General features: G+C 46.9%; 1 protein-coding gene across 28 annotated transcripts in view; it reads right to left on the bottom strand.

Moving 5' to 3' along the window:
• The window catches only part of MACF1 (microtubule actin crosslinking factor 1), a 252980-nt gene that overhangs the window by 44607 nt on the left and 182398 nt on the right, over positions 1 to 25975 (bottom strand). For 22 of the 28 annotated variants that reach the window (XM_037881677.1, XM_043531974.1, XM_043531971.1 and 19 more), the window contains 5 exons: positions 5453 to 5614; positions 5064 to 5234; positions 2891 to 3057; positions 1235 to 1394; positions 529 to 855 (listed from right to left, as the gene is read on the bottom strand). In XM_037881677.1, the coding sequence (XP_037737605.1) occupies positions 529 to 855; positions 1235 to 1394; positions 2891 to 3057; positions 5064 to 5234; positions 5453 to 5614 (987 nt within the window). The remainder of the gene's footprint in view (positions 1 to 528; positions 856 to 1234; positions 1395 to 2890; positions 3058 to 5063; positions 5235 to 5452; positions 5615 to 25975) is intronic. The other 6 variants (XM_043531983.1, XM_043531985.1, XM_043531984.1 and 3 more) reach the window with 1 other exon arrangement.

Here is a 25975-nt window from a genome sequence, read left to right as displayed (position 1 = left end):
TCCTACGCTGGCAGACAAAACCCTGTCAGCATATGCTGCATCTATACTGGAGGGTTATGCTGATATGGCCTATGTCTACACTACAGAGCCTACGAATGAACGGAAACAGACCTTGCCTCTCAGAAGAGGTGTTCAATGCTGGACTATGGCACATTCCCATGCTCTTTAAATTCACTTATCGCAGGGAGAAAGACTGGAAGCTCTACAGAAAAGTCCTGGCAGGTCTCGTTTACTTAGCCCAGGAGTTGGATGCAAAACGTCTGAATAATTTATAGTCTATGGGACACCAGGACACCTTTTTTATTTTTTGGGGGGGAGGGGGTGGGTAGGAGGGTTTTGAGGGGAGGAGAGTTGTTTTTAATAAATGAAATAAGTTTATTTTCTCCAACCTGAGAAAAGAGAGGCTTGTTTTGATGTTGGTTAAAATTAGAGTCAAACAGAAACAAAAATGGATCAAAACAGTTGCTCTATAGCTAAATAAATAAACAAACAAACAAATAAATATGAAAAAATGGAAAATGGCAATACCAGCTGGTCGGCATGCTGCTTTTGCAGGACGTCCCGTTTATAATCCTTTACGAATACCAAGCTGAGCTTGTCCTCAACCTCGGCCAGCCAGTTGAGCACTTCCACCTCATCCTCCCCAAAGAGCCTAGCGTTGGACAACGCCTGATCAAGCAGGGCTGCCTTCCGGCAGCACCGATCTTGAATCTCGCTGTACCGGGCCTGCAGCGAGTCTAGCTTCTCTGCCAGCAAGCCCTGTTCAGCTACGCAACTCAGGGAGGTGAGAGACTGCCCAAGACTGACTGCCTGATTCACGTCAGCCGCGCGACTCTCTATGTCTTCCTCTAGTGCCTGAAAATCCAGGGTGACAAAATGGACAACAGAAACAAATGATTGAAAATGGAATAAAATGGGGGAAAAAAACTAAAAGAATGAATTTAATTCATGATCAAACAAAGTAAAGACAAAACCCACCAAGAAGGGCACAAACTATAACAAATAAAAGGTTTAAGTTTGTTGCAAAGAGTAAAAGACACAACAGTTACATAGTTACATTATGGCCAGAAGCAAACAATGGGCCACCCATGTTGTGATTTCTCACGTTCTCTATTTCAAAAGCCTGTAACAGCTGCCCCCACCACCATGCAGACAGCTTTCTGCACATCTATGTGTAACAATGGCCGGCGTCTTCCATCGACAGTTTTGTGTTTGCTTGGGGACCATTTCCTACCTTGTGACGGGTGATCTGCTGCTGGATTTTAGCTGTCTGAGTACCAATGGGCTCAGAATTTGACAGTTTCTTCTCCGTCAAAGATAGCCAGTCTGAAATAGGCTCAGTGGTCTCATGGAATTGTTTAGCCAGAACCAGGATATCCTCCAGTTGTTTTTGCCTACATCAAGATAACCACAAAGCTGCTAATTAGGCGTTAGGTCTTTTGTTAAAAAAAAATCAGGAAAGTTAAGCAACTTAATGTTTGAGTGGTCACCTTAACTATAAAGATTTTATTGCACTATGAAGCTTTTAACATGCTGCAGTGACTAGAGGTCTGAGTGCAAGGAAGAGAAACACCTCTCTTCAGTCCAGGTGTAACATCTTGTCAGACAAACCGGAAATGGAAACACACACGTTCCCTAGCAACTGCAGAACAAGGCCCTTTTCACTGATGTTGTGTAAGGGGCCAAGACAACTCCCACTGAAGTCAATAAAAAAGGCTTCCGTTCTACACGATTAGATTTTCTGCCATCAACAGCACTGTCATAGAAATCTCCCGAAATGACAAGGGGTATTCCTAGAATCCTTGAATGTCAGGCTTGTAAGGTGCTGGTGAAAGGTTCCAGATTGACAGTCCTTGAGACCGCGGCCTATTGATTCAGCTGGAATTTCAAATACTGTAAACTGAGGTTGGCCCTTATGGGTGGCTCGACACATCATTATACTAACTAGACCATGCAGCAAACTGCATCTTGTAAATGAAATTTGTGCAGCAGAAAGGTGCACACAGTTCTCTGGAGCTGAAAGTCAAACTAGGAGGAATAAAAATAAACCCGCACCGCAAAGAGAATTAATTTCATTTAAGCATCTCCACAGCACTATAAAACCGTGCCATCTGTTTCACCCTCCCAACACACATTTTAGTTTGGCGTGTTTTCTGGTTGACACTTGCTGTTTCCAGGATAGTCCCGTAAAGGAATCTCACTGAACTTCCCAAGCGTTGCTATCTGATGATTACAAACAGCCCACAACAGCGTCCAGTGGATTAACACTGGCTGCAAACCCAAAGTGCTATACTAGCAAGAACTATTCTAAAGATCTGATTAGCTGACTGCTGGATGGCCAACCAACGCACACTGAAAACAGTTTAAAAACACATGCACAAATGCTTCCATCAGTCAGAAAGCAGCTTGTAAGTGTAGAGTGTAATACAAACAAATAATAATAAACTGGTCTTAGTCTAAAGTACCCAGGACAGTGAGCTCTGTAAACAACTCCAAAACACTGATCATTAATGGACATGGGAGAAATTGCCACTACACTTTGCCAATGCGTCAATAAGACGAGGAAACAGATCATTGCCAGACTGATAAGCAGTTTAAGGCAAACTCTGGGCCTTTTACATGACTTTACAATGAAGTAGGATAACCGAGCAAAATACAGATTCTAAGGCTGGAAGGGACCACTGTGATCATCTAGTCTAGAGCAGAAAAGAAATTCAGAAGCTTTCCAGCGACAATATGTTTCATGCTTGTCCTCCACCCTTAAACAGGCAGCCTATTCTACCAGATACATTGGTGGAAAGAACATGTTTCATGCTGGGCACAGAGGAATTTCTCCGCTTTCAAAGCTGAGACAAAATGAAGTCACTTCTTTCCCACTTCTCTTCCTTACCTGGCTGCTGCCTTGCCAAGCAGTCCTGCCCATCTATTTTCAAGACTCTCCAGCTGGCAAACAATCTTCTCTCGGTCCGTTGGCTCGGCCGACTGCGCTATCCTTCCGCCCTCTGCCTGAATCATCTCGACAGTGGCCTTGCGATCATCCAAGAGACGCTGGAGCAGCTTTTACATAAACATTAAAACAAAGAGGGATAAAAGTTACCAAATTGAGTCAGCAGAGCTACTTCTGCCTCCAAACACACCAACCCTCTAATTCTGTCTGAAAACTATTAATAAACACTGGGCTGCATCCAAACCCAGCTGAGCAAAAACAACAAGATTTTTTTGCCCTCCCAAACTCAAAAGACCATAAAAATGCCTCCAACAAATCCAACACACTTGATTCAACAGAGGAACTTGAAACTTGCTCCCCAAACTGCAAACGTTATGTTTTAACGTTTGCTCGAATCTCCTATTAAAAAAAACCTCACTGTATGTGATGAAGTTTTGTGGTTTTTTAAACTTTGTTTTACCATTATTAACATTTATGAACGTTCCATACGTTAACAAGTCTTATTCATAACCTGTATGTGTTACCTAAAGATAGGGTGACCAGCTAGCAAGTGTGAAAAATCGGGACAAGGGATGGGGGGTAATAGGCGCCTATATAAGACAAAGCCCCCAAAATCGGGACTGCAGCCGGTCACCCTACCTAAAGACCAATTTGTGTTTGGCCAACCCTCTTCTCTGTTTTTTTATTTTGTTCAAATTCCAAAACCGAAACCATACACTACAAAATCTATTTGATCCGGATATAAAATAGTTGTCAGCATGAGCAAAAACAAATGTGCTGTTGTTGAAGAAAAAGAAACAGGCAGCTAATTTCAAGACAGTTGTTAGGATATAGATATTCAGGCCTGTCTGCAAAGGCCTGTACTTTAAGAATTTAGGTGTATTCTTATCACTTTGCTAGTTCTAGAGGTATAAAAGAAAGAATCAAAATCACTGTCTGCTGGTGTAAGGGCCTTCTCTTACTATGACAGTCTGAGGCCCTGTTCTTAGGCTAAGGCCTTTGGCTAAGCAGCAGAGGCAGCCATAAGCTAGGAAGCGACCGGTCACCTCCTCACATTCCAAACTAGTCACATTGAAAGAAGGTGCTATTGGGCTGTTAGGAATACAATCCTGTCCTGATAATGCCTATCACCTCCAGAGAAAGGGAAGTGCCTAGAAAATGTAAAAGGAAACAGCATCCTGTCTGACAAGAACTCACTTATCAATACTGGGATGTGAAATCCTCACTTCTGTATTGTTTTGTCATTATAGTTCCCACTTTGCTATTGTTTGTCTGTATAATCTCTGTCTGGTTCTGTGATTGTTCCTGTCTGCTGTATAATTAATTTTCCTGGGTGTAAACTAATTAAGGTGGTGGGATATAATTGGTTACATAATCATGTTACAATATGTTAGGATTGGTTAGTTAAATTTCAGGAAAATGATTGGTTAAGGTATAGCTAAGCAGAACTCAAGTTTTACTATATAATCTGTAGTCAATGAGGAAGTGAGTGGGCGTGGATGGGAGGGGGTGGGCGTGTGTGTGTGGGAGATGGGAACAGAGAATGGGGGTAAGGAAATTGGAACCATGTTTTGCTAAAGGGGAAAATGGGAACAGGGACACAGGTGTAAGGCTCTGTGGTGTCAGAGCTGGGAAGGAGGATACTAAGGAAGGAAACTGGAATCATGCTTGCTGGAAGTTCACCCCAATAAACATCGAATTGTTTGCACCTTTGGACTTTGGGTATTGTTGCTCTCTGTTCATGCGAGAAGGACCAGGGAAGTAAGTGGGTGAAGGAATAAGCCCCCTAACAACAGTATGACAGCAAAATACTACTGGAGCTAGAGAGCCAATCTGCCTGTCCTTTATACAACTCTCATTATTAGCCTGTTAAGATGGCAGGCATGGGGAACAAGACCAGAACCCATACAGTATAATGGTAGAACATGAGAAAGCCACAGCTGCAGAATGGCTGCCATAAACTAGCAGAATTACATGAAATCACAGTTACCATTTCTATTTTTAAAATGATGGAGCAGACACACTTGTTCGGCTACGAGCAGCGTACCGTGCTCGTGGCCTCTACATCCTTCCCTCCTGGATATGGTTTGGCGTTCACTATCTCCAGGTCACTTACCTTCTGCTCTTGGATCTGAGCTTTCACCACTTTGTATTCAGCAGAGGGAGGCTTCTGATTGGAGATGAGCTCCTCTGTGTCTACCAACCAGCTCAACAATGGCTCCAAAGCGTCCTGAAACTTCCCACAATGCAACAGGGCCTCTTGTAGCTGTGTGATTCTCTGTGCCACCTGCATTGTACATACACACACATCACTAGAGGTGCAGCGTCCTCAAGTTACACTAGGTGACAACAGAGCAACTGCTCACGGTCTTTGGCACTGTTACAGAATCAACGGCTCTGCTTCAACTCCAGATGCTGTTCCCTTTATGTCAGCTGGCTCACCTGAGCCAAGACAATGGCTTACTGCATCAAGCAACGAAGGCTCATCTCTCCAGCGGTGCTTACCTTTTTGTTGAGAGTGTTCCAGCGGGCGTTGATCTCCTCCATGTCATGTTCCAATCCCTGTACGTCGCAATTTTTTCCTGCACTCTGGATGAGTCCCTGACCCAGTCCGTTTACTTGTTGCAGTTTTACCTGAATGGGATCCACTTGCTCCTTCTGAAACATCTGAACAAGAAGGGGGAATTGATTTATAACCTTCAGTTCCCTTACGCAGCACCGCCTCATCTGCTAACGGATACACTTTAGACTACAGTTCCCAACCTTCTCCAGAGAGCAAGCAGAACATTTTCCTTTCGCTTCTTCTGGTGCAGTTATTTATTTTTTTTTAAAGGAGGTTTGTTTGTTAGTTTGTTTAAATCTTTCATCTGCCCATATCCAGTATAATCACAGAATCATAGGACTGGAAGGGACCTCGAGAGGCCGTCTAGTCCAGTCCCCTGCACTCATGGCAGGACTAAGTATTATCTAGACCAGGGGTCTCAAACTCAAATGACCACGAGGGCCACATGAGGACTAGTACATTGGCCCGAGGGCCGCACCACTGACCACCCACACCCCCGCTGCCCCAGCCCCACCCCTTCCGGGAGGCCCTGCCCCGCCTCTTCCCATCCCTTCCCCCATTCCAACCCCTTCCCTGAAATCCCCACCCCAACTCCACCCCCTCCCTACCTCCAGGGGGTGCATGAGGAGTGCGGGGTGTGGCAGGGGGCTCAGGGCAGGGGGTTCGGCTGCAGGAACGATTTGGGGGGTGGGTCCAGCCCCCCGCGCACCGGAGACAGGGCAGGGGCCCTGCCTGCCTGCCCTGCCCCTGCACCGCTCCGGGAAGCAGCCGGGACGGCGCGGGGGCAGGGCAGGCAGGCAGGGAGGGAGCCTGCCCTGCCCCCGGTGCGCACTGGGCCAGAGCCGCTCTAGGTAAATGCTGGGGTGGCCGCGGGGAACTGATGGGCTGCAGAAAATAACCTTGCGGGCCGCATGTTTGAGACCCCTGATCTAGACCATCCCTGACAGGTGTTTGTCTAACCTGCTCTTAAAAGTCTCCAGTGACGAGCACTTCCAGTATCTACTGGTCTCAGGCATAGATTATGTCTCAGACACAGGCACATAGTCTGTTAAATCTGTAAATCCCATGGAGAAGCCCCACCTAGATAGCCAAGACCCAGTCACTTATGTGACTTATACCAAGACCCAGTCAGATGCTCAATAACAGAAATCAAAGCAAATCTTATCATGGCAGCGTTGAATTGGGATGGGCTCTACACTATATGAGTTTTGTCAAACGATCAAAACTTTAGACACTGGGAAACATACTGTATTTGTAAAGACCAAGGGAACAAGAGAAAGGCAATGGACGATTAATGTGTTAGCTGTTTATCTGAGATCATCCCACGTATTTGGCAGAATCCTAGTCTGCAAGTCCTGTGGGGAAAGCATTCCAACCAAAAAAGGGGTTTTGGAAATGAAGGAAGGAACCTTGCCGTTGGGAGGAAGAACAGCAGGGAAAATCCCGTTTTTCAAGGAGATAAGTGCCCTTATCAAAGACTCAAATCTCCTGTTATTAGCTGATAAGGCAGACCCTAGCAGTCTGTATTCATTTCCTTTCCTCCACAATAGTGTCATTCAGTCTCAATGAGACAAGGCAGCCAACCAAGGCCACACTGTGCAGGAAACGCTGGAACATGAAAGGCAAATTCTGAGCAAAATCCGAGAGGTAGAACCAGCTCTGCTTCAACATAATGAATAATACAATCCAAAACAGGGATGGATACATTGTTCAAACAGGGCCTTGGGCTGCTAGCTAGAACAGATCATAGGTCAAACGCTGACAAGTAGAAGAACAGGAAAGATTATAGTGCTTTCTCTGTACTCACAACCGTCTCCCTCAGAAGGGAACAGGAGATAAATGCAGACAACCTCTCTTTCTTTTTCAAGTATGCTTGAAAAAAACCACCATGTACCCAAGGATATGGATATTGACAAAGTCTAAACATTCCATTTCAGATAGACTTGTGTCAAAAACTCCTGAGAAGCAAGCACTCGAGGAAGGTTTGGAAAAGGTCTCTGGTATCAGACAATTGCTTTATCTCCGAAGGGAAGAAAATCAGTGACATGCTGCCTGTAGAGACAGCCTGCCTTCTGTTGCTTTGCCACATTTTCAAAGAAAAATCTTTTCCTCCCCAACTGAAGTTCAGCAGCTTGTCTACATCGTGGGACTATGCCAGGAATATTAACTCAGGAGTGCTGGAAGACAGAGTCCAGAGCTATACGCTCGTGCAGAATTATTCTATGGTTATAAGAAGTGATGGTGACATGAAATAGCTAATTCTCCAAACACTTCTGTTACTGCTCTTATATGGAGCTGGCTGCCTTACATGAAAGGATCAGACTGATAAGTCAGGCATGCAAACATTTGACTGGAGCACTGTGCCTCTTCCAGTGTACTCTGACCTAAGCCTTTAATATAAAACTGGCCTTTTTTTTAACTAGAAGCTTTAAAACATTTTTTCCAGGATCCAAATGCACAGCTCCTGACACCCAGCAATGAATAACTGCAAGGTGTGTACGCACAATCCAGAAACCAAAGCCCATTTCACGAGGATCATTTAAAATGCAATCACATGCATAACCGCATTAAGAGCAAATACTTCTAACACATTTATTCTTCAAAACCAATATGCATACACAAGATTCCAATGTTTTAATTCATTAAGCTTCACTGGGACTCAAATTTGAAACAAATATTTAACGGGGATCTATCTTTTACATAGAAAAACATGATGAGTGAAGTTTCTGAAAAGCTGTATTTGGTTAACTGCATGGACTGACATTCTCAACTAAAGGCCCTGGATCTGTTCAGGTACCTCCCTCTCATTTTGAGAGCCACTTTCCAATGACTCTCTTTAAATTCTACTTTGTTCCTATCATGGATGACTGCATCCTGTGATCTCACTCCACCTCTTAACCCTTTTATTGCCGAACACAAAACCAGCCATTATTTGGTGATTTCCTGTAGAAGTGCCAGCACTCCCTCGGAACAAACATTTCAAAGGGAACGTATGAGGATACGTGTTGCAACATTGGAAGTACTTTTTTGCTTCACGCCCCTGGTACGTTAGCCATAACTCAGCTGGTTAATGCTAAGATACTCAAGTTACAGGGCATTTTCCTGATGCAAACCTAAACCTATCAATGGCTCCAGGCATCACTGGTTCCAAAGGGTTAATAACTAGAAACATTTAATGTAAAATACAGTCCCCATGGAGAAGCAACAATGAAACTGAAGCAGTAAATCCCAGATAATAGCCACATGAAGTCAGTACCTTGATGTCTCTCTTTCTTTCCTAATTTAGAGTAATAGCCGTGTTAGTCTGTATTCGCAAAAAGAAAAGGAGTACTTGTGGCACCTTAGAGACTAACCAATTTATTTGAGCATAAGCTTTCGTGAGCTACAGCTCACTTCATCGGATGCACAGTTTGCATCCGATGAAGTGAGCTGTAGCTCACGAAAGCTTATGCTCAAATAAATTGGTTAGTCTCTAAGGTGCCACAAGTACTCCTTTTCTTTTTTCCTAATTTACTGACTGGAACTTGGTTTGGCAGCGAAGGCTGCACTTGAAGCAAAAACTCAGTATAAACTGATTGCCCTCTCCTTGGGTTCCCCTCCATTTCAAAGCAGCTCTCTGATGCTGAGGTGGCTGTGGGGTTTTTAAATGGGTGGCATAGTGCAAAGGATGAAGAATTGCCGCTGAATCAGGTTTACGGGCTGGGCAATTGGTAATGTCTTCCCAAGGCTTTTTCTTCTAACCTACATGGCTGATCAATTAGGGTTCAGATATGGGAATACCATGCATTAAAAAAAACCTGATACTCTTTATAGCACTTTTAAAATTTTCTTAATACAAATGTTGTTAGTAAAATACTGAAAAGAATTACACTTATTTTTCTCCTGATATTTCAGAACCTCTTTGCCCCTCTTTCTCATTTAAGAAAACCTTAAATGAGTGCCTATTGTATAGCATGTATGCATTGTTTTCACTCCATTTGCTTTACAAATTCTCTTTAGTAACAGAATTTTGTATTTGAAATGGTGCATCTAACTCCAGCAAGAAAAATCTTCCCGTAGCAATCTCTAATTTACTTTTGAGTAAGCATAATGTATTTGAATAAGTAAGCCACTTGAAAAGTTTAGGGAAAGAATTTTCATAATCTAACAATTGTCATAGTTTACCTCCCATGCTTGCAAAAAATACATATTTCCCACCCCCAAAGCATTGGCCTACAAAATTGAACTCTTTTTAATTGGGAAAAGACCTACCTCAAGGTTTACAATACAGAAAACTGATATGACAGAGGGGACAATCAGTGCAGTTTGTACCCCACAAAAAGTGTGAGCAAACTGTCAGCTAGGTAGGAGTCAGGACTTCTTCTCCCCACCCCCACAAACGAAGGGATTTCCTGTCTGACACACCCTGTGTAAGTAACTGAGTAACAAATACCTCATTATCTGGAACTAATCCATCTGTTACAGCAGGAGCCCCTTCCGCCACAAGAACTGTGATAGGAGGCCCTTCTGTGTCCGTCACTGTGGTAGCCAACGCTTTCACTCCAGATGCTGTAGAAGACAGTTCTTTTGCTAGGAGGTGTAAGAGAGGAGGGGGGTCTTCCATTCCCAACGCAGCTGCAGGAAGCATCTGTGTGCTGTGCTCTGAGGCACACGATGCTCTGGGTGCCTGGCCAGAGGCAACAGGCTCCTCCAGCCCAGGTGATGCAGCCGCAAGCTCCTCCATGCTGAATGGCAAGGCCATGGCCAGCTCTTCCATCTCTTGTGGGGACGCAGCATGCTCCTTTGTGCTGGAAACTGCAGCAGCGTTAAGCTCTTCTGGTCTGGATGCTGCAAGGACGGGAAACCCTTCCATACCCGGAGCGCCAGTGGGAAGCTCCTCCATGCTGGATGGCTTGGCAATGGTAGCATGTTCCTCGGTATCTGGCACTGCTAGTACGGGCTCCTCCGCGGCCTCGGTGACAGGCTCCTCGGCGGCTGGCAATGCTGTGGGGAGCGTCTCTGCGCTGTCTAGAATGCGGGGGGCAAGCTGCTCTATACTAAATGAAGCAGCAACGGCTGCAAGCTCCTCCTCAGCGGCGGCGACCATGGAAGGACGCTCCCCTTCGCCAGCACACGCGCGTTCCACGCAAACTGGAGAGCGAGTATTCCCACGTGCAAACTGTATACCAGCCACACAACTTATTAACTTATCTGCCCAGCTGGGTTCAAACAGCCAGGCCAGGTCTCCTGGTTCCCAGGTATCGGCCTCCCCTGTGGAAACATCCAGCATTACCTCTCCATCCATTCCTGGCACGTCCTCCTGAACAACGTGGGCACTTGGGAACTCTTCACCAGGAGTAATCCCTTCCGCATGCAGCCGCTGACCCAGAGGCACTGTTTCTTCTGACTGCAGGTCCTCAGGGGACTCCACCCATGCCTCAGAGTCCTGCTCGGACATAGAATCACTTGGAAAAGTTGCTTGAGAAAAACAGTGAGTATCTAACCGTTCCGCTCCATGAATTTGGCCCTCCAATCGATCGCTCTCTCTGTCCAAGTCTGTGACTTCATCCTCAGAGGCCAGTTCTGAGACACCCCAGTTTGAGAATTCAGTCCTTTCAGACAGAGGGTGCTCCTTCTCTTCAGAACTATTAGCCCCCTCAGCACTGATCTCATCTTTCAGCCAGTAAAAATCCTGATGGGAATGCAGTTCCTCCGTACTTGTGGCAGGAACTAATGGCTGACAGTGGAAGGAATGGCTTGAGGATGCTCTCCCTGTACACTCTTCAGAGGTCCTCTCTATTTTACCGTAGGTTTCCAATGAGGCTTGATCTCCTTGAGGCATTAACGAACCACCACTGGGATGGGGAAATGTTCCTTCACAACAGGGCATTTCAATTGTATTTGCCTCAGGAGACACTGTCGCTTCACAGCTCAGTATTGCTCCTACTACACTATCTTCCACTGGCTCTTGATCTGTCAGCAGGTCAGTTTCACATTCTTTAGCATCCTCTAAGTGACTTATTGGCAAGAGCTGCTGTGGCGATATTGTCTCCTCTGCAACCCTAGGACTGGAAACCCCCACTTCTTCAGAGTCTGTCTGGGTGACAGAGGAAGTTTCCTTTTCAGAGTAAGGCTCTGTAGTGGGTTCTATTGTACTCACCACCTGAGAACTGTATGTGACATCAAAGTCCTCGAGATCTGACACAATAGCAGAGTCTGCAGCACTGACTTCAAAAGGAGCGGTCTGCTGACACTCTTCTGTTTCAGCCTCTGCAAGCTTTTCTGATGAGTCTGTTTGTGGGTCCAGCCCTTCTGAGCACATCCCAGAGACCGGGCCCTCTAGATCCACTGAAGCAGCTCCATCTCCTTCTTCACTCAAACACTGCTTTTCTAGTTCAAGGAACATCTGCACAGAATCTGTGTCAGAGAACTGCTCTGGGACAACAGGACTGACACCGTGCTCTGAATTTGGAGTGAAGTCCTCAGCTTCAAATTGAACTGTTATGTCTTCAGTATCACACACGTTAGCTGTAAAAGCGCAGTTTAAATCCTGGTATGTTTCCTGGGGAACAGAAGCTGAGCAGTTATCCTGCAGCTGTGAGTCATCACAGTGCACTGGGTGGTGAACTGGGTGGTTAGAGGTCCCCAGGACACCAGCAGAAGAGTCTGCTGTCTCTACTGTCACTGCTGTAGCAGATAATTGTTCCCTTTCTTCAGAAATATCTGCCAAGCAACAGTTCCTTTTCTCATCTGTCAATAGAACAGTCTTTCCTCCCTCTGACAGCATCTCCTCCTCCCACTCCTCCTCAACCTCCATCATTATCCATCTCTCATCCTCTTCAAATCGCAGCTCAGACTCCGTTTTTTCTCTAAGGCTGGGGGTGATGAGAATATTCATTCCTGAATCCAGCATCTCTTCACTGAGGCAGGGAGATAGCTGTACAGTTTCTACAGTGCAGTCTGCTTGGGGCGACTCCAATGTTTCATGATGCCCATCACTAAGGCTTCCTTTAATAACATTTCTCCTTGCTCTTGGCCATGTTGCACTTGAGAGTTTCTGGTCCCGTGTGATAACCATGGATGTTGCAGGTGTATCTTCTGGTTTCAGAAGGGGTTGGCATTCATCCTGGAAACAGTCATAGCAGTCTTCACTTAACTGTTTCGCCTCCTGAACTTCTGGAATGCCAGACGATTTGGAGACATGTTCCAAAGTTAGTGATTCTGACATCGGTTCCCTGTGGTCTGAATGTCCAGAGTTCTCAGCTAACATGGCACTTGACTCCCTTTTTTCTTGTAAAGAAGTATTTGATGCACCAGCTTCTGAGACCTCACTCAAGGAGGCCTCAATCCTTTCTGCAAATTCAGGGAAGTTTGGTGGCATAAAAGATTTCCACGATCTCCTGTTTACATTCTCTTTTCTTTCCGGGTTTGGCCTTCTTCTAGGTGGAGCTGGTGCTGACTTCGAGACATCACTGCTGAGTTTCAGTGCATCAAAAATTACTCTTTCGTCTAACTTTTTACTTTCCGGCGCCCTTGATTCAAAGACATTGGATGCTCCTAAAGTCCCATTGCTAGATATAGTACTGGCATCCACCTTATCTATGGTGCTTTTGGAAGGCTGATTAAGTTTAGATCCCTGATCAATTTGTTCATTTATTCTCATTGTGTCATATATAGACCTCTGGGGGACATAGCAGTCCTCTATATACCCATCCTCTTCCTCACCTTTCCCCAGGCAAGTGGGATTCTGCCGTAAACAGTCTGGCCTGCTTAGTGGCTTGCCCATACTTCCTTAATTCAGGAAGAAACAACCTTTTTAACTTTTTATCCACAACAAAAAGAAATGCATTCTGTGTCAGTTAAAATCCCTTTCGATTTTAGACTGTAATCCTAAAAAGAACTCGGACACTGAAATTTGTATTCCACAGAAGTCAAATGGCAATCCGCACAGAAGCAAATCTCCATTGTAGTAAGGCTCCCACAAAGTCGCATTCCATAGCCCCTCCCGTAATCCTGGTGGTCCCAAGCTGATAAACACATCTCTTAAAAAATCATTAACCAAATAATTCCTTCTCGGGGTTGCTTTTAAGGTAAGGTTCCTTTCTCCTGGCAACTCTGTCAGCAAAAACCGTCCGAGTATGACAGCTTCTATTCAATAAATACTCCCAATCATTATTTCCGGCAGAAGCTGCAGATGAGTTTGAAGCTGTTCATTTAATACTGAGGGTGGCCTTCTTTAATAACAAAGGCAAAGCTTCCCCAGCCTCTTCATGTATCGCAGTTCAGGCGCCTAGATGCCTCTCATTTTCTTCCCAGCTCTAGTCCTGTAAAGTCCAGCTGGTCTGAATTAGCCTCTCCCTCCACAGCACGAGTGTTTTCATTTGAACTGAGCTTGGGAGCGGATATTCCTGCAAGTTTAAACACAGGAAGTTCTTCATTCAGGGCAAACTCGGGGTCTTCCTGTCTCAAAACCATGATGGCATTGCTGTTCCTTGTACCCAAGCGGGCCGATCAAGCCATAACGATCTGAATCAAAGAAAATGACCACAAAAAACAAAACAAAAAAAAAACAACCCAGCTTCTCGGTGAAACGTACAGGGCAGATTCCTTCATGGGCAGCTTTTTTTTTTTTTTAATAGCTTTAAAACGCACCAGACACGGAGAGAGGGGGTGGGCTCAGCAGATCTGCAAAGATTTCCCAAGTTCCCGACAGCAACGGAGGAATATTTGTGGGGGGGGGGGGGGGGGAAGCGAGCAGCAGAGAGGCCAGCGGGACTAACTTTCCCAGGTCCTGCCGATTGCAGCCCATTGCTTTCCCCGTTTCCTCTCGGCTCCCGGAGAGACTCCCTTCGGTTTTGCCATGCTGCGTCCCCCGGGGGGGCGCTCCCTGAAGAGGAATCCCAGCTGCAGAGCCGCACAATCCCCTCCAGTGTCCCAGCTCCGGGGAGAAGGGGGGGGGAGCCAGGACTTTCTCCCCCCAACCCCGAACGCAGGTGGCCGCTTCGGAGAGGGGGCTGCGGGCAAGTCTCCAGGAAGTTAGTTCCCTTTCCTCCCTCTCGCCTTTTGTGTGGCTCAGCTCCGGCTGGTGCGGCGGCGGCGGCCGGGCTGCGAGCGGAAAGCGCCCCGCCTCCCCCTCGGCGAGTCCCCGGCCAGCGCTGCTCCTCGCCGCCGCTCCGTGGGATGCATGTCAAGCAGCCGCCGCTATTCTCCTCCTCCTGCTGCCGTGCCCAGCGCGGAGGCTGCAGCTGTCACGGGCCTTTGCGCACAAACTTCTTGCCGGGGGAACAAAAGGCTTCGCGGGAAGGCCGGGGCTCGCCGGCCGCCCCCACGCCGGCTCTGGGCTGGGGTTCAGGGAGCCATTCCCGCCCGCTGCCCGGGGCAAAGCCGCGACCGCCCCCTCGGGACCCGGCCCCAGGCGCGGAGCCGGACCTGCCCGGTGCGCGGGGCTGGAGACGGCGCCGGGAGACCGAGGCTCCCAGCAAGCTGCCAACTCTGGAGAGGGGGTGGGGGGAGGGCGGGGACCGGCGGGGTGGGAAGGGCAGCCCGGGAGAAGGGGAGGGGCGAAGAGACGGGCAGGGGCCGGGAGACAAGGGAGGGCGGCCCCGGCGCGCCCCGGGCACGGGCAGGGGGGCGGCCCCGGCGCGCCCCGGGCATGGAGCGGGGGCGGCCCTTGCGCCGCCGCGGGGAAGAAAGAAACGCGGCTCAGCGGCTCGAGCAAGGCACACCCTCCCCGCGGGGCTGGGGGTGAAGCCGCGGCCGCCCGCCTCCGCTCTTCACGGCTCCCGGGGCCACCGTGGGCTGCAGGAAACGCGAGGCCGGGGGGCAAAGCGACACGGCGGGTTTCGCGCCGGCTCCCGCGGGCTGGGGGGGGGGGGGATGCCAGGCGCTGCGCTGCGCTTCCCTTCCCCCTGCCTTGTCTCGGGTAGCTCCTCCTCTCGGGGGGAGGGGGCAGAGTGCAAATCCCCCGACAAAGAGAAGCAACGCCCTGTCTCCCTGCCTGTGGCTGGCCTCGGGTAGCCCCCCGTGCCCGGCACCGTGCGCCCTGCCCGCCGCTCTCCCCCCTCCGGCCAGGTGTCCTGCAAAGAGCTGCACCAGGAGGGGGACAGGGCGGGGGAGGACGGCTCGCTACCCCGTTGTGACTGCCATGAAACCCGAGCACGGAGCCACCCGTCAGTGTAAACGCGCGGGGTGACACTCGCCCGGCTGCAGGAGTTTCCCGCACATCCTCCGGGTGCAGCCATCACCTCCCGGGACCACCGCTCGCCGTCCCGGCCTCGGGGATTCCCTGGCCTGCGCCTAGCTGCTGAGCTTCTTTGCACCATTGCTTAGGAACGCCTCCTACACGCACCAGGCAAGCACTGGAAACAACAGACAGACAGACAGACACACAGAACTGCCCTGGGGAGCTAGGCTAGGTGCCCCACTAGGTCTTCTCTAGTTCTACTTCCAGCATTGTCATGCTCTCCAGGGTCACACTCAGCCCGAGGGGGGTTCCTTCTCCTTTGATGGTAAGGCTCGCAACACACTTTGTTGCAGCCGGGGGAAGGATCCCTGGTCCAAGTAAATCTGTTGTACCCAGAGGTCCCTGCCATCTTCCCCCCCCCCAGACCATTTTAAGGTTTTAATGGGGGACCGGATGGAGTTTTGCAGAAGAGGACCACAGGGTATATAATACTCTCACAGACTCCCTCCATAGTTTATTACAAGATGTCACTGGGGAATCTTGCAACCTAACTGTTCAACAAACTGCGGTGATATCTTGGCACAACATCCCAGAACCCACTTTTTGTTGACTGACATGCATTAAAAAAAATTCTATCAGCACATCTTCATTAACAACAAGAGACTAATCCGACTATATACTTCCCCATACTTATTTTATTAGTCACTTTAATATAAAGTCATAGTCATATTTTCATTTCAAGTTACCCTAAAACTGCATTCCTTTCCCAGCACTGCTAGCTCTCATTCCAAAAACCTGGGAAGTTTGTCAGAAATGGGTTTAGGCTGCTTAATCCTAAAAGAAATAATGACACCATATGTTTTACCATTCTTTTTTCTCTTGAGACTATGGATTCCTGCTCTGGAGATCCACTGCTCCACAACCTTTGCATCACATGTTGACCACACTCTCCCTCTTTGTTCTTTTTCATTTTCGATTTAAAATGGTTAAATGGGGCAAATTTAAAAAGTCCTCTGGGGGGCTGGAAGAGGGAGGTAAGCTGAATATGTGACTCACTAAGGAGGGGGCTGGTAAGAGCCATGGCAGGCTTTGAGAGAAAAGAGGAGGGTTCTGAAAAAGCTTCAGCACAGCTCCCAGTAACATCCAACAACCCAGCCAAGGCCTGACAACCCCACAAGACACACGTCCTCCTGGGTTTTATGGATGACTTAGAAAATGGCCTAGAAATTAGAACACGACAATACTAACAATAGGGGGCGGAGGGATACCAATGCTACTAAATTATATTTTATATAGGTCTATTGCCATCTACTTACTTACTCCCATCACCATGGTATCAGAGCTTCACAAACATTCACATACTCATAATGGCCTGGTGAGCAATCTCCATTTTACAGAGGAGAAACTGAAGCAAACATTTTCAGAATTTCTGCACACCCACTAACAACCGAGATCAGACAGAGCTGCAGGTGTCCCGCTGACAACATCTAGACTTGCCCAAAGTCAAAGAGAGAGCTTGTGGCAGAGTTGTGAGTTGAACTCAGATCTCCAACCCCTCTGCTTTAAACGCACCTCCATCTTTCCACATTAACTGAGCAAGTCCACCCCCTCTTTGTGAGCAGACCCACATGTCTAACACTTGTCCTCGTCTCACAAGCATAAGTCTATAAACAATCCGTAGCGTGAAGGCTAAATTACAATGAACACCAACTGCATAAAACATCCTATACAACCATCCTTAAGAGCTTGTTCTCCTTCTGAAAAATGAAAACATTTTCCAAGGGTAACTTTTCCACATTTATGAACATCAAAAACTTGTTAAATTTCCTATACTGTCCAGTTGAGTTGGGTAGAGATGAAAGAAGCCTTTGGGGGAAAAAAGTTATTAATAAAATAGGTATCATTCTGAGAAGAGGGGGAAAGAGACCTGACAGCCAAATCATGCCTGAGCCACGTTCAGCAAGACACCCTACTAATATGGATGTAGTTGGCAATCTGAATTAATCACCTGAGAGCTCCTTTAAGTAGCAGAATCTAACCTAGGTTGCACCGTTCACTGAAATATATCAACCCTCCGACATAGACCTCCAGAGGATTAATATGGTTGGCACACATCTTGTACCCAGCTTGGTCTGCCAGTATTTTCTCTCTCACACACACACACACACACACACACACACACACATTCCAAGATCGGTCTAGCCCATCTCTGGCTCTGTGCGTAAGCACAGATTTTACAGTTAAGGGAGAGCAGGAGTTTAACGGTTTACTTTAATAATTCAACACAGCTGAAACAACACAAGAAAGGCCGGCCCCACCGTTTCACCAATAAACCCACTCCCCCCCCCCCCCACCTTCACTGTGCAAACTCTCTCTGAGTGGGACTGTTAAATACTTTAGGGCCCCTTCTGCAGGAGGAATTCCAGGAATCCAGGCTGGGGGTGCTGAGGGTTTTTGTTCCATTATAAAGAATGATCTCGATGTGGAACTGCCAGCTTCAGAGCCAGAAATTCTTTTCCTATTTCCTCACCAAGTCACGTGCGGAGAGCAGGTCAGTTATCCTCCATCACATCCCCTATCTCTAAGACCATTAAAAAACCAGATGGTTATTAAAGCAGATGCAGCCGACTACAAACCCACGGTACTGGGCTTTCAACGGAGGTTTGGGCTCAAATATTATCAGGTCCTCAAAAGTCATAATCAGACTGCTCACGAAAAGACTCTAAAGCAAGGTTTGACAGGTTACTGGGTGTCATACAGTTGGGAGCAGTCCTGGGGTTGAAGAGTCCTAACTGAGAGCCACGCAGCGGTTCCTAACTCAAATGGCCCTCCTCCAATTTTATACTTGCTATGTGGTGTGTGAAGGGAGGGAGCCTATGGTCCTCTGTCTGAATTTTTGTCCTTTCAGATTTCTCTCAATGGTTTTGGTATGTGGAGGCTTGCCAGGAGCAATCTCTGTTACTGAAATAAACATCTGATAGAGCTTCCAGACTCTACCCCACAGCTCAAAAAAAAAAAAAGGGGGGGGGGGGAGCGGGGTATTCATTTCACAGCTAGCCGGGACCTACAGCCTGGTTTTTAAAGAAAATGTAGCAGGAATGGACTGGGAGGAACCTGAAATGTGATGTTGGTTTAATTCTCAAATCTGCTTTTATCTGCCCCATTAGGAACACACATCTTAGCCAATTACAAGATCAGTTCCCAGTCAGCAGGTGAACAAGTAGTATGTTCTTTGTGAATTCCTAGAGAGGAATGAGATGCCAACTCTCCCTTCAGTAACCCTGCTCTCAAAAGAAGAGCCAGCTGGGGCATATTAGCCCTCTTCTGCCAGCTCCCTGCGAAAAAGCCCAAAGGACATTACCCAACCCTACCCAAAGTCATAACAACTCTTGGTATGCCTGTACACAGCGCTGATATACAGAGCAATGCCAGTGCTCAGGCACTGATCAGTAGCTAAGAATTTATGTTACAGGTTTGCTTTATTCTTAATTCTTCTCAAAAATTCTTGTCCTCCCCTTCAAGACCCTTTGCAACCAAGCTTCCAGCTACATGTCTGCCCATTTTCTCTTCCTCTCCTCACTCAGGATATTCCTCCCAATCTTCTCTTCATTGCTACTTTTCTCTCCTCCTCCTCTCATTCGACCTGTCCCCTGGGTTTGGATCAGTCTCACACTTCCTTCCCACCAAGTGTTCCCTTTTTCTTTCAAATCCCTCAAAGTCTATTCTATTTTTTTAAATTATGTATGTTATGGTAGATATCTGGGAGCACCCAAGATGAGCAAGGTGCTGTAAAGTCATACAGGAAGACGGCCCCCTGCTCTGAATTACCGCTTTTTCCTTACTGCTGAGCCCTCTTCCCGATTTTCCCTACCCACGTTGCTCTGTGCTTTGTCTAGTTTTTTATTAAATTGCAATGCTCTCTCGATATTCTGTGAAGCATCATGCATGCTGGCAGTGCGGTATAATGTTAATTTCCTACTAATAAATGATCTCTGCTAAAATTCATTCTGAGGGTTGTTTCAGACTTACCGAGAAACAGCTGTGTTTAAAAAAAAGCTTTGCCAAGAGACTCGTCTGAAGTGGGAGCACCTGCTTTTGGAACTTGAGGTCTGTGGTTCTCCAACCTTTCTAACACAGACTGCATTTTTCAGACAGTGATTGTCTCATGGACCACCTACCTTCTCGTTCACAATTGCATAAAATCCCTCTGGCAACTACAGAAATTGTTTATGTGGAAAAGTAACATTAGGAAGACATTTAATATATTTTTAGCTGTCTTTTAATGTAATTTAGCAGCTGGAAATAAAGAGTGCATCATATAACCAGCTAGCTTGCTGCAGACCCCCAAGCTGGCTACCTATCAGCTTGTGACTGTCTGATCCAATGAGCCCGGAGTGCAGAGCAGGGTGATGACTGGATTAACTGAGGGAGAGGAATGAGCCAACGGATAGAGTATGGTCCAGCAGTCAGGGAACTAGCTGGGTATTTGGGAAACTTGGATTACATCCCCTTCTGTGCCACAGACTTACCATGTGACCCTGGGCAAGTTATCTAGCCTCTCTGTGCCTCAGTTCCCCATGTGTGCAATGGGGATAATAGCATTGCCCTACCTCCCAGGGATGTGGTGAAGGTACACACCTTACAGATTGTGAAAGGCACTCGGATACTACATTGATGGGGCCCCATAAGCGGGGGGGGGAGGGGGCAGAGGGGGAGAGAGAGAGGGGAAACAGCATTCCTAGTAAAGCCACCAGGCCTGGAAAGAGGGATACAGGTTCAGAGAGGCAGGGAAGAAAGCAAAGTCAGGAGACCAAAATGCAAGTCTCCCTCCGGGATTGTGCAAACTTCCCATAACTTTCTTCCTGGAACTTGGCACTCTGTTGTTTCGATATGCTTCATCTTTTTGTGGGTCTTATCCTGTCCCCGATGGACAGACTTCATTCTGGAAATTTAGCAGCAAGAAATCTGGCCCCAAACCTGCAGTGGAGAATGCAAGTGCAATTCCTCCCGCAGGTAGTGGTAGCTGCACAACACTTGTGCGTGATGTTTGGGAAGAGCTGTGGTCCCAGGAAAAAAGGGCTGTATAAATGACTTACACTATTCCCAACTTTACCCTAAGCTGCCGCTCTAGGTGTTGACAGGATTTTTATGGTGGGGTTTTTGGTTTTTTTTTTGGCTTCCTCACACCCCTCCCCCAGACCAAAATCCTAGGGGATTTAGTTATCTCTACTCCCTTGCTGCCTCTTTCCTCCTAGATTCACTGGTTTCCCCAAATCTTGGAAATTGACATTTCTGTGTGTTGCAAGGTTAGCAGCACTGTGTGGTTAAACCCCACATTGTAGACAAAAGCTGTGGGGATAATCCTATCCAACTGTGCTGTGGTGGTGGTTCTTTTATCCACTTGGCTTACAGCTGACTTCAAACTGATTTCATGTCGGACCTCAGCCAGCATACAATCCCACTCTTCAAATCAGAAAAGCTGGTTCCATTTATAAAGCAGGGAGATGGTCCCACCAAAGCACCTATGCTAGAATGTACATCCCCCTGAGAATACAGCCTCCGACAGCTCTACATTTCCCACAAAAGTTTGCAAGTTCCATTTTAACTATTTATTTGCATGGCAGCTAACAAGGATCTCGCTAAATTCTTCTTTTTTTAAAAAACAATAAAGCCTATAGCCTACACCCTATAGCAGCGATTAACACAGCTTTACACAACCTAATGTGCCAAATACCATGGCACTTCTATGCTTAATCGTTGTGAGAACTGGCACTCCCACAATGCACTATTAATCTTCCACCCACAGAAGGAGGTGGAAGACACCCTGAAACAGGCGTAAGAATAAGCCTATTTCAGATGGTAGGTTCAAGGTAAAAATCCACCTGCTGGAATGGTATGTCTTGATGGCTGGGAGGGTGCTTATTTTTATAAAAACTTGCCAACTGCCATTTTTTTTATATAACAATTGCCCAGTTCCCCACAAAATCTCCTGCTCTGCTCACAGGAGATCTCTTTGTTCCAAAGAGCATACGCTGCATATAGGACTGAACAGAGATTTTAGTCTGTCTGATAAAACAACAACGAGACCTCTTCACTATAAACAACTCCCTGCTCCCAGCTGCTGACAGGGCCCATGCCATTCTCTAACACGCCCTGCAGGAAACCGCCCCAGCTAAACAGCTGATTGATTGTCATAGCAAGAGAGGCACGGCAGGGTGTGGTAGAAAACTGCAGCCAGGCAGCAATGAAGTATCCCACTTGTACAGACTAAGTTTAGGGAGATCTGAACAGTGTCCACTCTGGGGTCCCAAATCTAGACACAACAAAGGTACTAATACTTTTCCCCTGGAGATCTCAAATCACCTTAATAAATATGGAGACCTACAACCACCCTGGAAGGTATATAGGTATTAACCCTATTTAGCCAACGGAGAAACTAAATTACTTGCTCAGTCACACAGTGAGTCAGCAACTTAGCAGGAGCCCCAAAGAGATGGAGCACTATTAGCGGACAACAACTTTCTGGAGACTCTAGGAAGTGAGGTAACAGTATTATGGGGATCCTTTGGATGGAAGGAGGATTGGAAGGTCATTCGCTTTCTTTTAGTTAGGCAGAAGAGTGGTGGTCATTCTTTAAGTGCCAGGGATAAATCAACTAAAATATCATCAGCCGCTCTACAATACTGAATCTTCTACTGGCGACCGTCACCCGCACCCTTTCCCTTGCAAGTCAAATAGTTACTACTGGTTTTTGAACCGTAAGATCACACAAAGTATTGTGGGAAAATGCAGTCAGAGACGGCATGATGAACACACACATGCATGTAACTAAGTAGATGCTCGATCTCACACTTCTCCATGCATCTGCACAGCGCTGGCAAACAGAGAAGCAAATCTATCCTTCAGACCAGCAATGCCCAACACCTTCCTTTTCTGCTCTGCCAGTTTTAGACAAACCTCATCCCCTCTCCCCTCCCTTCTCAAAGAGCCCAACATTCCTGGTATTAGAGGATGTTGGTATTTTTAGCACCCCCTGGATCAGAGATGGACCACGGATGCAGAGTATTTCATTTCAAGTATCAATACAACCAGGTTAGGAATATTCCTTTGAAAGGGAGACATTCCCATGGCAGTGGTTCCCAGAACAGGACAGCTGAGACCCGGCAAACCGATTCGTCTACACAGCATGTGTGAGTGGGAGGGTTTGGAACAGTGACCCAAGCTGACTCCCAAAAGGGACTCACTTTATTACTGAACCAACAAGCCAATTATGACAAAACCACCTCAATATTACTTGATTACATCTCTCAGCAGCTTTCAGTTCAATTTACTCCACTCTGAGCTTTCACTTGCACATGATGTTCTGCTCAAGAGAGATGAAAATGCTTTCCTGACTTTCCACTGACCGGTCAAGGTCACCGCTATTCAGTTGTTTTTAGATGAACAATTGTGAGCCATTTCTTCTCCAAGTATCTCTAGAGGTCTAATCTATTTGCTCCTCCTCTGTTCATGAGGAATCAGAACACTGACCACCACAAGGGCCCCTAAGACTCAAGTGTCCCTCTGCAAACAGGTTTATTCACAATACTCTCAGACTACCAAATCAGAAGTACACAAGAGCTATGATACTCATACCAGTGACACTTCTCAGCTACCCTCCAACACCTCAGCCAGGGCTGGTCTTACTCCCCTCGTAAAGATTAGCATAGATTTGTAACCATCAGCTCTTACCTTTCATGTTGAAGCCTACAACATGCAATGCACGTAGCTTATCTGAGCTTTCTTCCTAGTTTTCTTGTTCCTCAGTCTAATATCACTTCCCCTCAACAGGGACGTTGTGCCTTTAAGATGATTTAACAGCTGTGAAAGAGGAGGCATTTTTGCTTGTGTTGCTGGTGCTCAAAATACTAGCCAGCAACGCTTTAAGCAGGTCTGGAAAGTGTTCAACAAGGAGAAAGCATTGCTTCCCTCCCACCCCATTCCCACCCAGCTGCTCGGAGAAATACGACAGTAAGGAGCCACGTGCATTCCTTTGGGGTCACATAAGGGTTAAAAATACCACCAGCTGGACCGTGAGATCAGCCAAGGCAGGAGAACAAGAGACAGATTGTCCCCTCCCTGTTCCATTAAAGACACTGCATTCTGATGGGACATTCATACAGGAAGTTTACCTCCCCCCTTCCACCCACATCTCAAAGCCACCAACCAGCCAGGCACGCTACAACTTGAGCCCAAAGTTATGTTGGGGCTCCAGCAAACGATCAGGTGTTGAACCACCATCAAAACCGCTCAGAGACTAGCTCAGAAGCAGGCTCTGAGGTTGGGCTCTGGAGATGGTATCTTCAAGCACAGAAGCACGTTCATATATTGGGGCGTTGCTGCTAACAGGCTACCTCAAAATAATAGTCACAGTACGTTGCATAAATATTTTGACTCATCATCTAACAAACTCATTTCTGTTCTCGGTTTCTGACCTGCAATCCTGAAAGGGGTGTAGATTTTCCTTTCCAGTGCACAGGCGTAAACCATCCTGGAGATAGGTGCTAAAACCAGCTCATAAAGAACTAGAGAGCAAATCCTGCTGCTAATACTTAAGGGGTGAAGGAAGAGTGCAAGACGTCATCCTTGTGAATTGGCGAGCCCTCTTCTGCATGCTTCCGTGAACAGGTTATTCAATAAAGGTGATAATCAATAGCAGAATGGGCAATAGGTGTGAGGAAACACCACGATTCAATCTTTCTGTAGGCCGTGTCACTGAAATGCTGAACGGTACTTACAATCAATCAACTCACCCATCTAGTCCCTTTCACTCTGTTCACCGTAACAGCAACTTTACTGGGTGACGAGTGTTTCCCCTCCCTCTTCCAAGCATGGCTTCCGTTTGCATTTGTATGCACCTGATGCAATGTTGGTGCAGTCAGGTATGCAACAGGGCCTTTCTATTCAAAATGGTCACCCTTTCACACATTTCTATTTTGACAGTGGCATGCTTTCCGGCTATGGAGACACAGTGAGCTACTTTTTTGGAGACGGTCTTCTGTGTTGCATTTATTCTTCCTAGCCACACAGTGCAGTACTGGTTCTAAGACATCTAGAAAGCATCATAGTGACTTTTACCTGCAGCTTTCAGACAGGTGTCTTGGGCATGGACTACACTATAAAGTTTTGTCAGCAAAGCTGTTGGGTAGGAGTGTGGAAAAAAAATCAAACCCACAGCTGACATAGCTATGTTGGCAACTCCCCCCCCCCGCCCCCCACCCCGAGTGTAGGCACAACTGTTACAGCAGAAGAGAGCTTCTGCTGGCATAGCTAATGTCATCTGGAGAGGTGATGTAGCTATGCCAGCAGAAGTCTGGCTTACATCTAGGGGGCTAGACCAGCAAAGGCTCCGTAGTGTTGACATGGCCTTGATCTACAGTAAATGCTAACTCCTTTGGGTGCCAAAATCCAAATCCCTAAACTTGCACGAGTCTCCTCTCTCTCTAAAACAGCATCGTCTTGGGCAGTGGTCCTCAAACGAAGACCTGCCGTACCACATCTAAAACTCAGAAAGTTCTAGGTAGGTCACCTTCCTGATTCTAATCGGTGCGGTTAGAATAGATTCCTCCTCCAATACTACACTTTAATCCAATCTACACACCGCTTGGTCGTGGCTCTCATGCCATCAGTGCCACAGACTGAGAACCTCTGGTCTATGGCACCAAGCACAGGGCTAGAAAACAGACCCAGATTAGAATTCAGGCATGCTTGCTGGAGAATTCACTTAACCTCTATGTGGCTCTGCTTCCTGGATTTTAAAATGAGGAGGTTGGGGGGGCGGGGGGGAGTAAGGGAGCTATTCCTACTTATTCACTCCTGGGGGTGTCACAAGAGCTAGTAAATGTGTGTATTGCACTTGGAAAATGGAAAGTAGTATAAAAGTGCAAAATATTCTTATAAACAGTGGTGCTGTTGACAGTGTCATGGAATCAGTCACCCTCCCAAAAAGTTGAGAGAATAATACAAAGAAAACAACCACTCTTTTCACCAAAAGAAGGTTTGTGGAGTATTTGGGGGGGGGGGGGTTCCTTGATGTGTTACAATGTCAGATTTGGTAAACATTTTGCAAAGAGCAAGGCGGAGGTATTAGAAAGAGCAGCCTCTGAATGAAAAGGTGACTAGAATGGTTTTATTCACTCCCTCTGAGTGCATCATGAATCCTTCTGGGGTTTTTACAGCCAGAGAGGGTGCCAGAGGCATGAAGGATCTGTGAGCCCCTGCTCTGTAAAATAAATTCAAGGTGTTGCTTAAGTTATTTCTGTCT

The sequence above is a fragment of the Chelonia mydas genome, chromosome 19, assembly GCF_015237465.2.
Source record: "Chelonia mydas isolate rCheMyd1 chromosome 19, rCheMyd1.pri.v2, whole genome shotgun sequence".
Classification (NCBI taxonomy): Eukaryota; Metazoa; Chordata; order Testudines; family Cheloniidae; genus Chelonia; species Chelonia mydas.
This window is presented reverse-complemented; position numbering and strand designations above follow the sequence as displayed.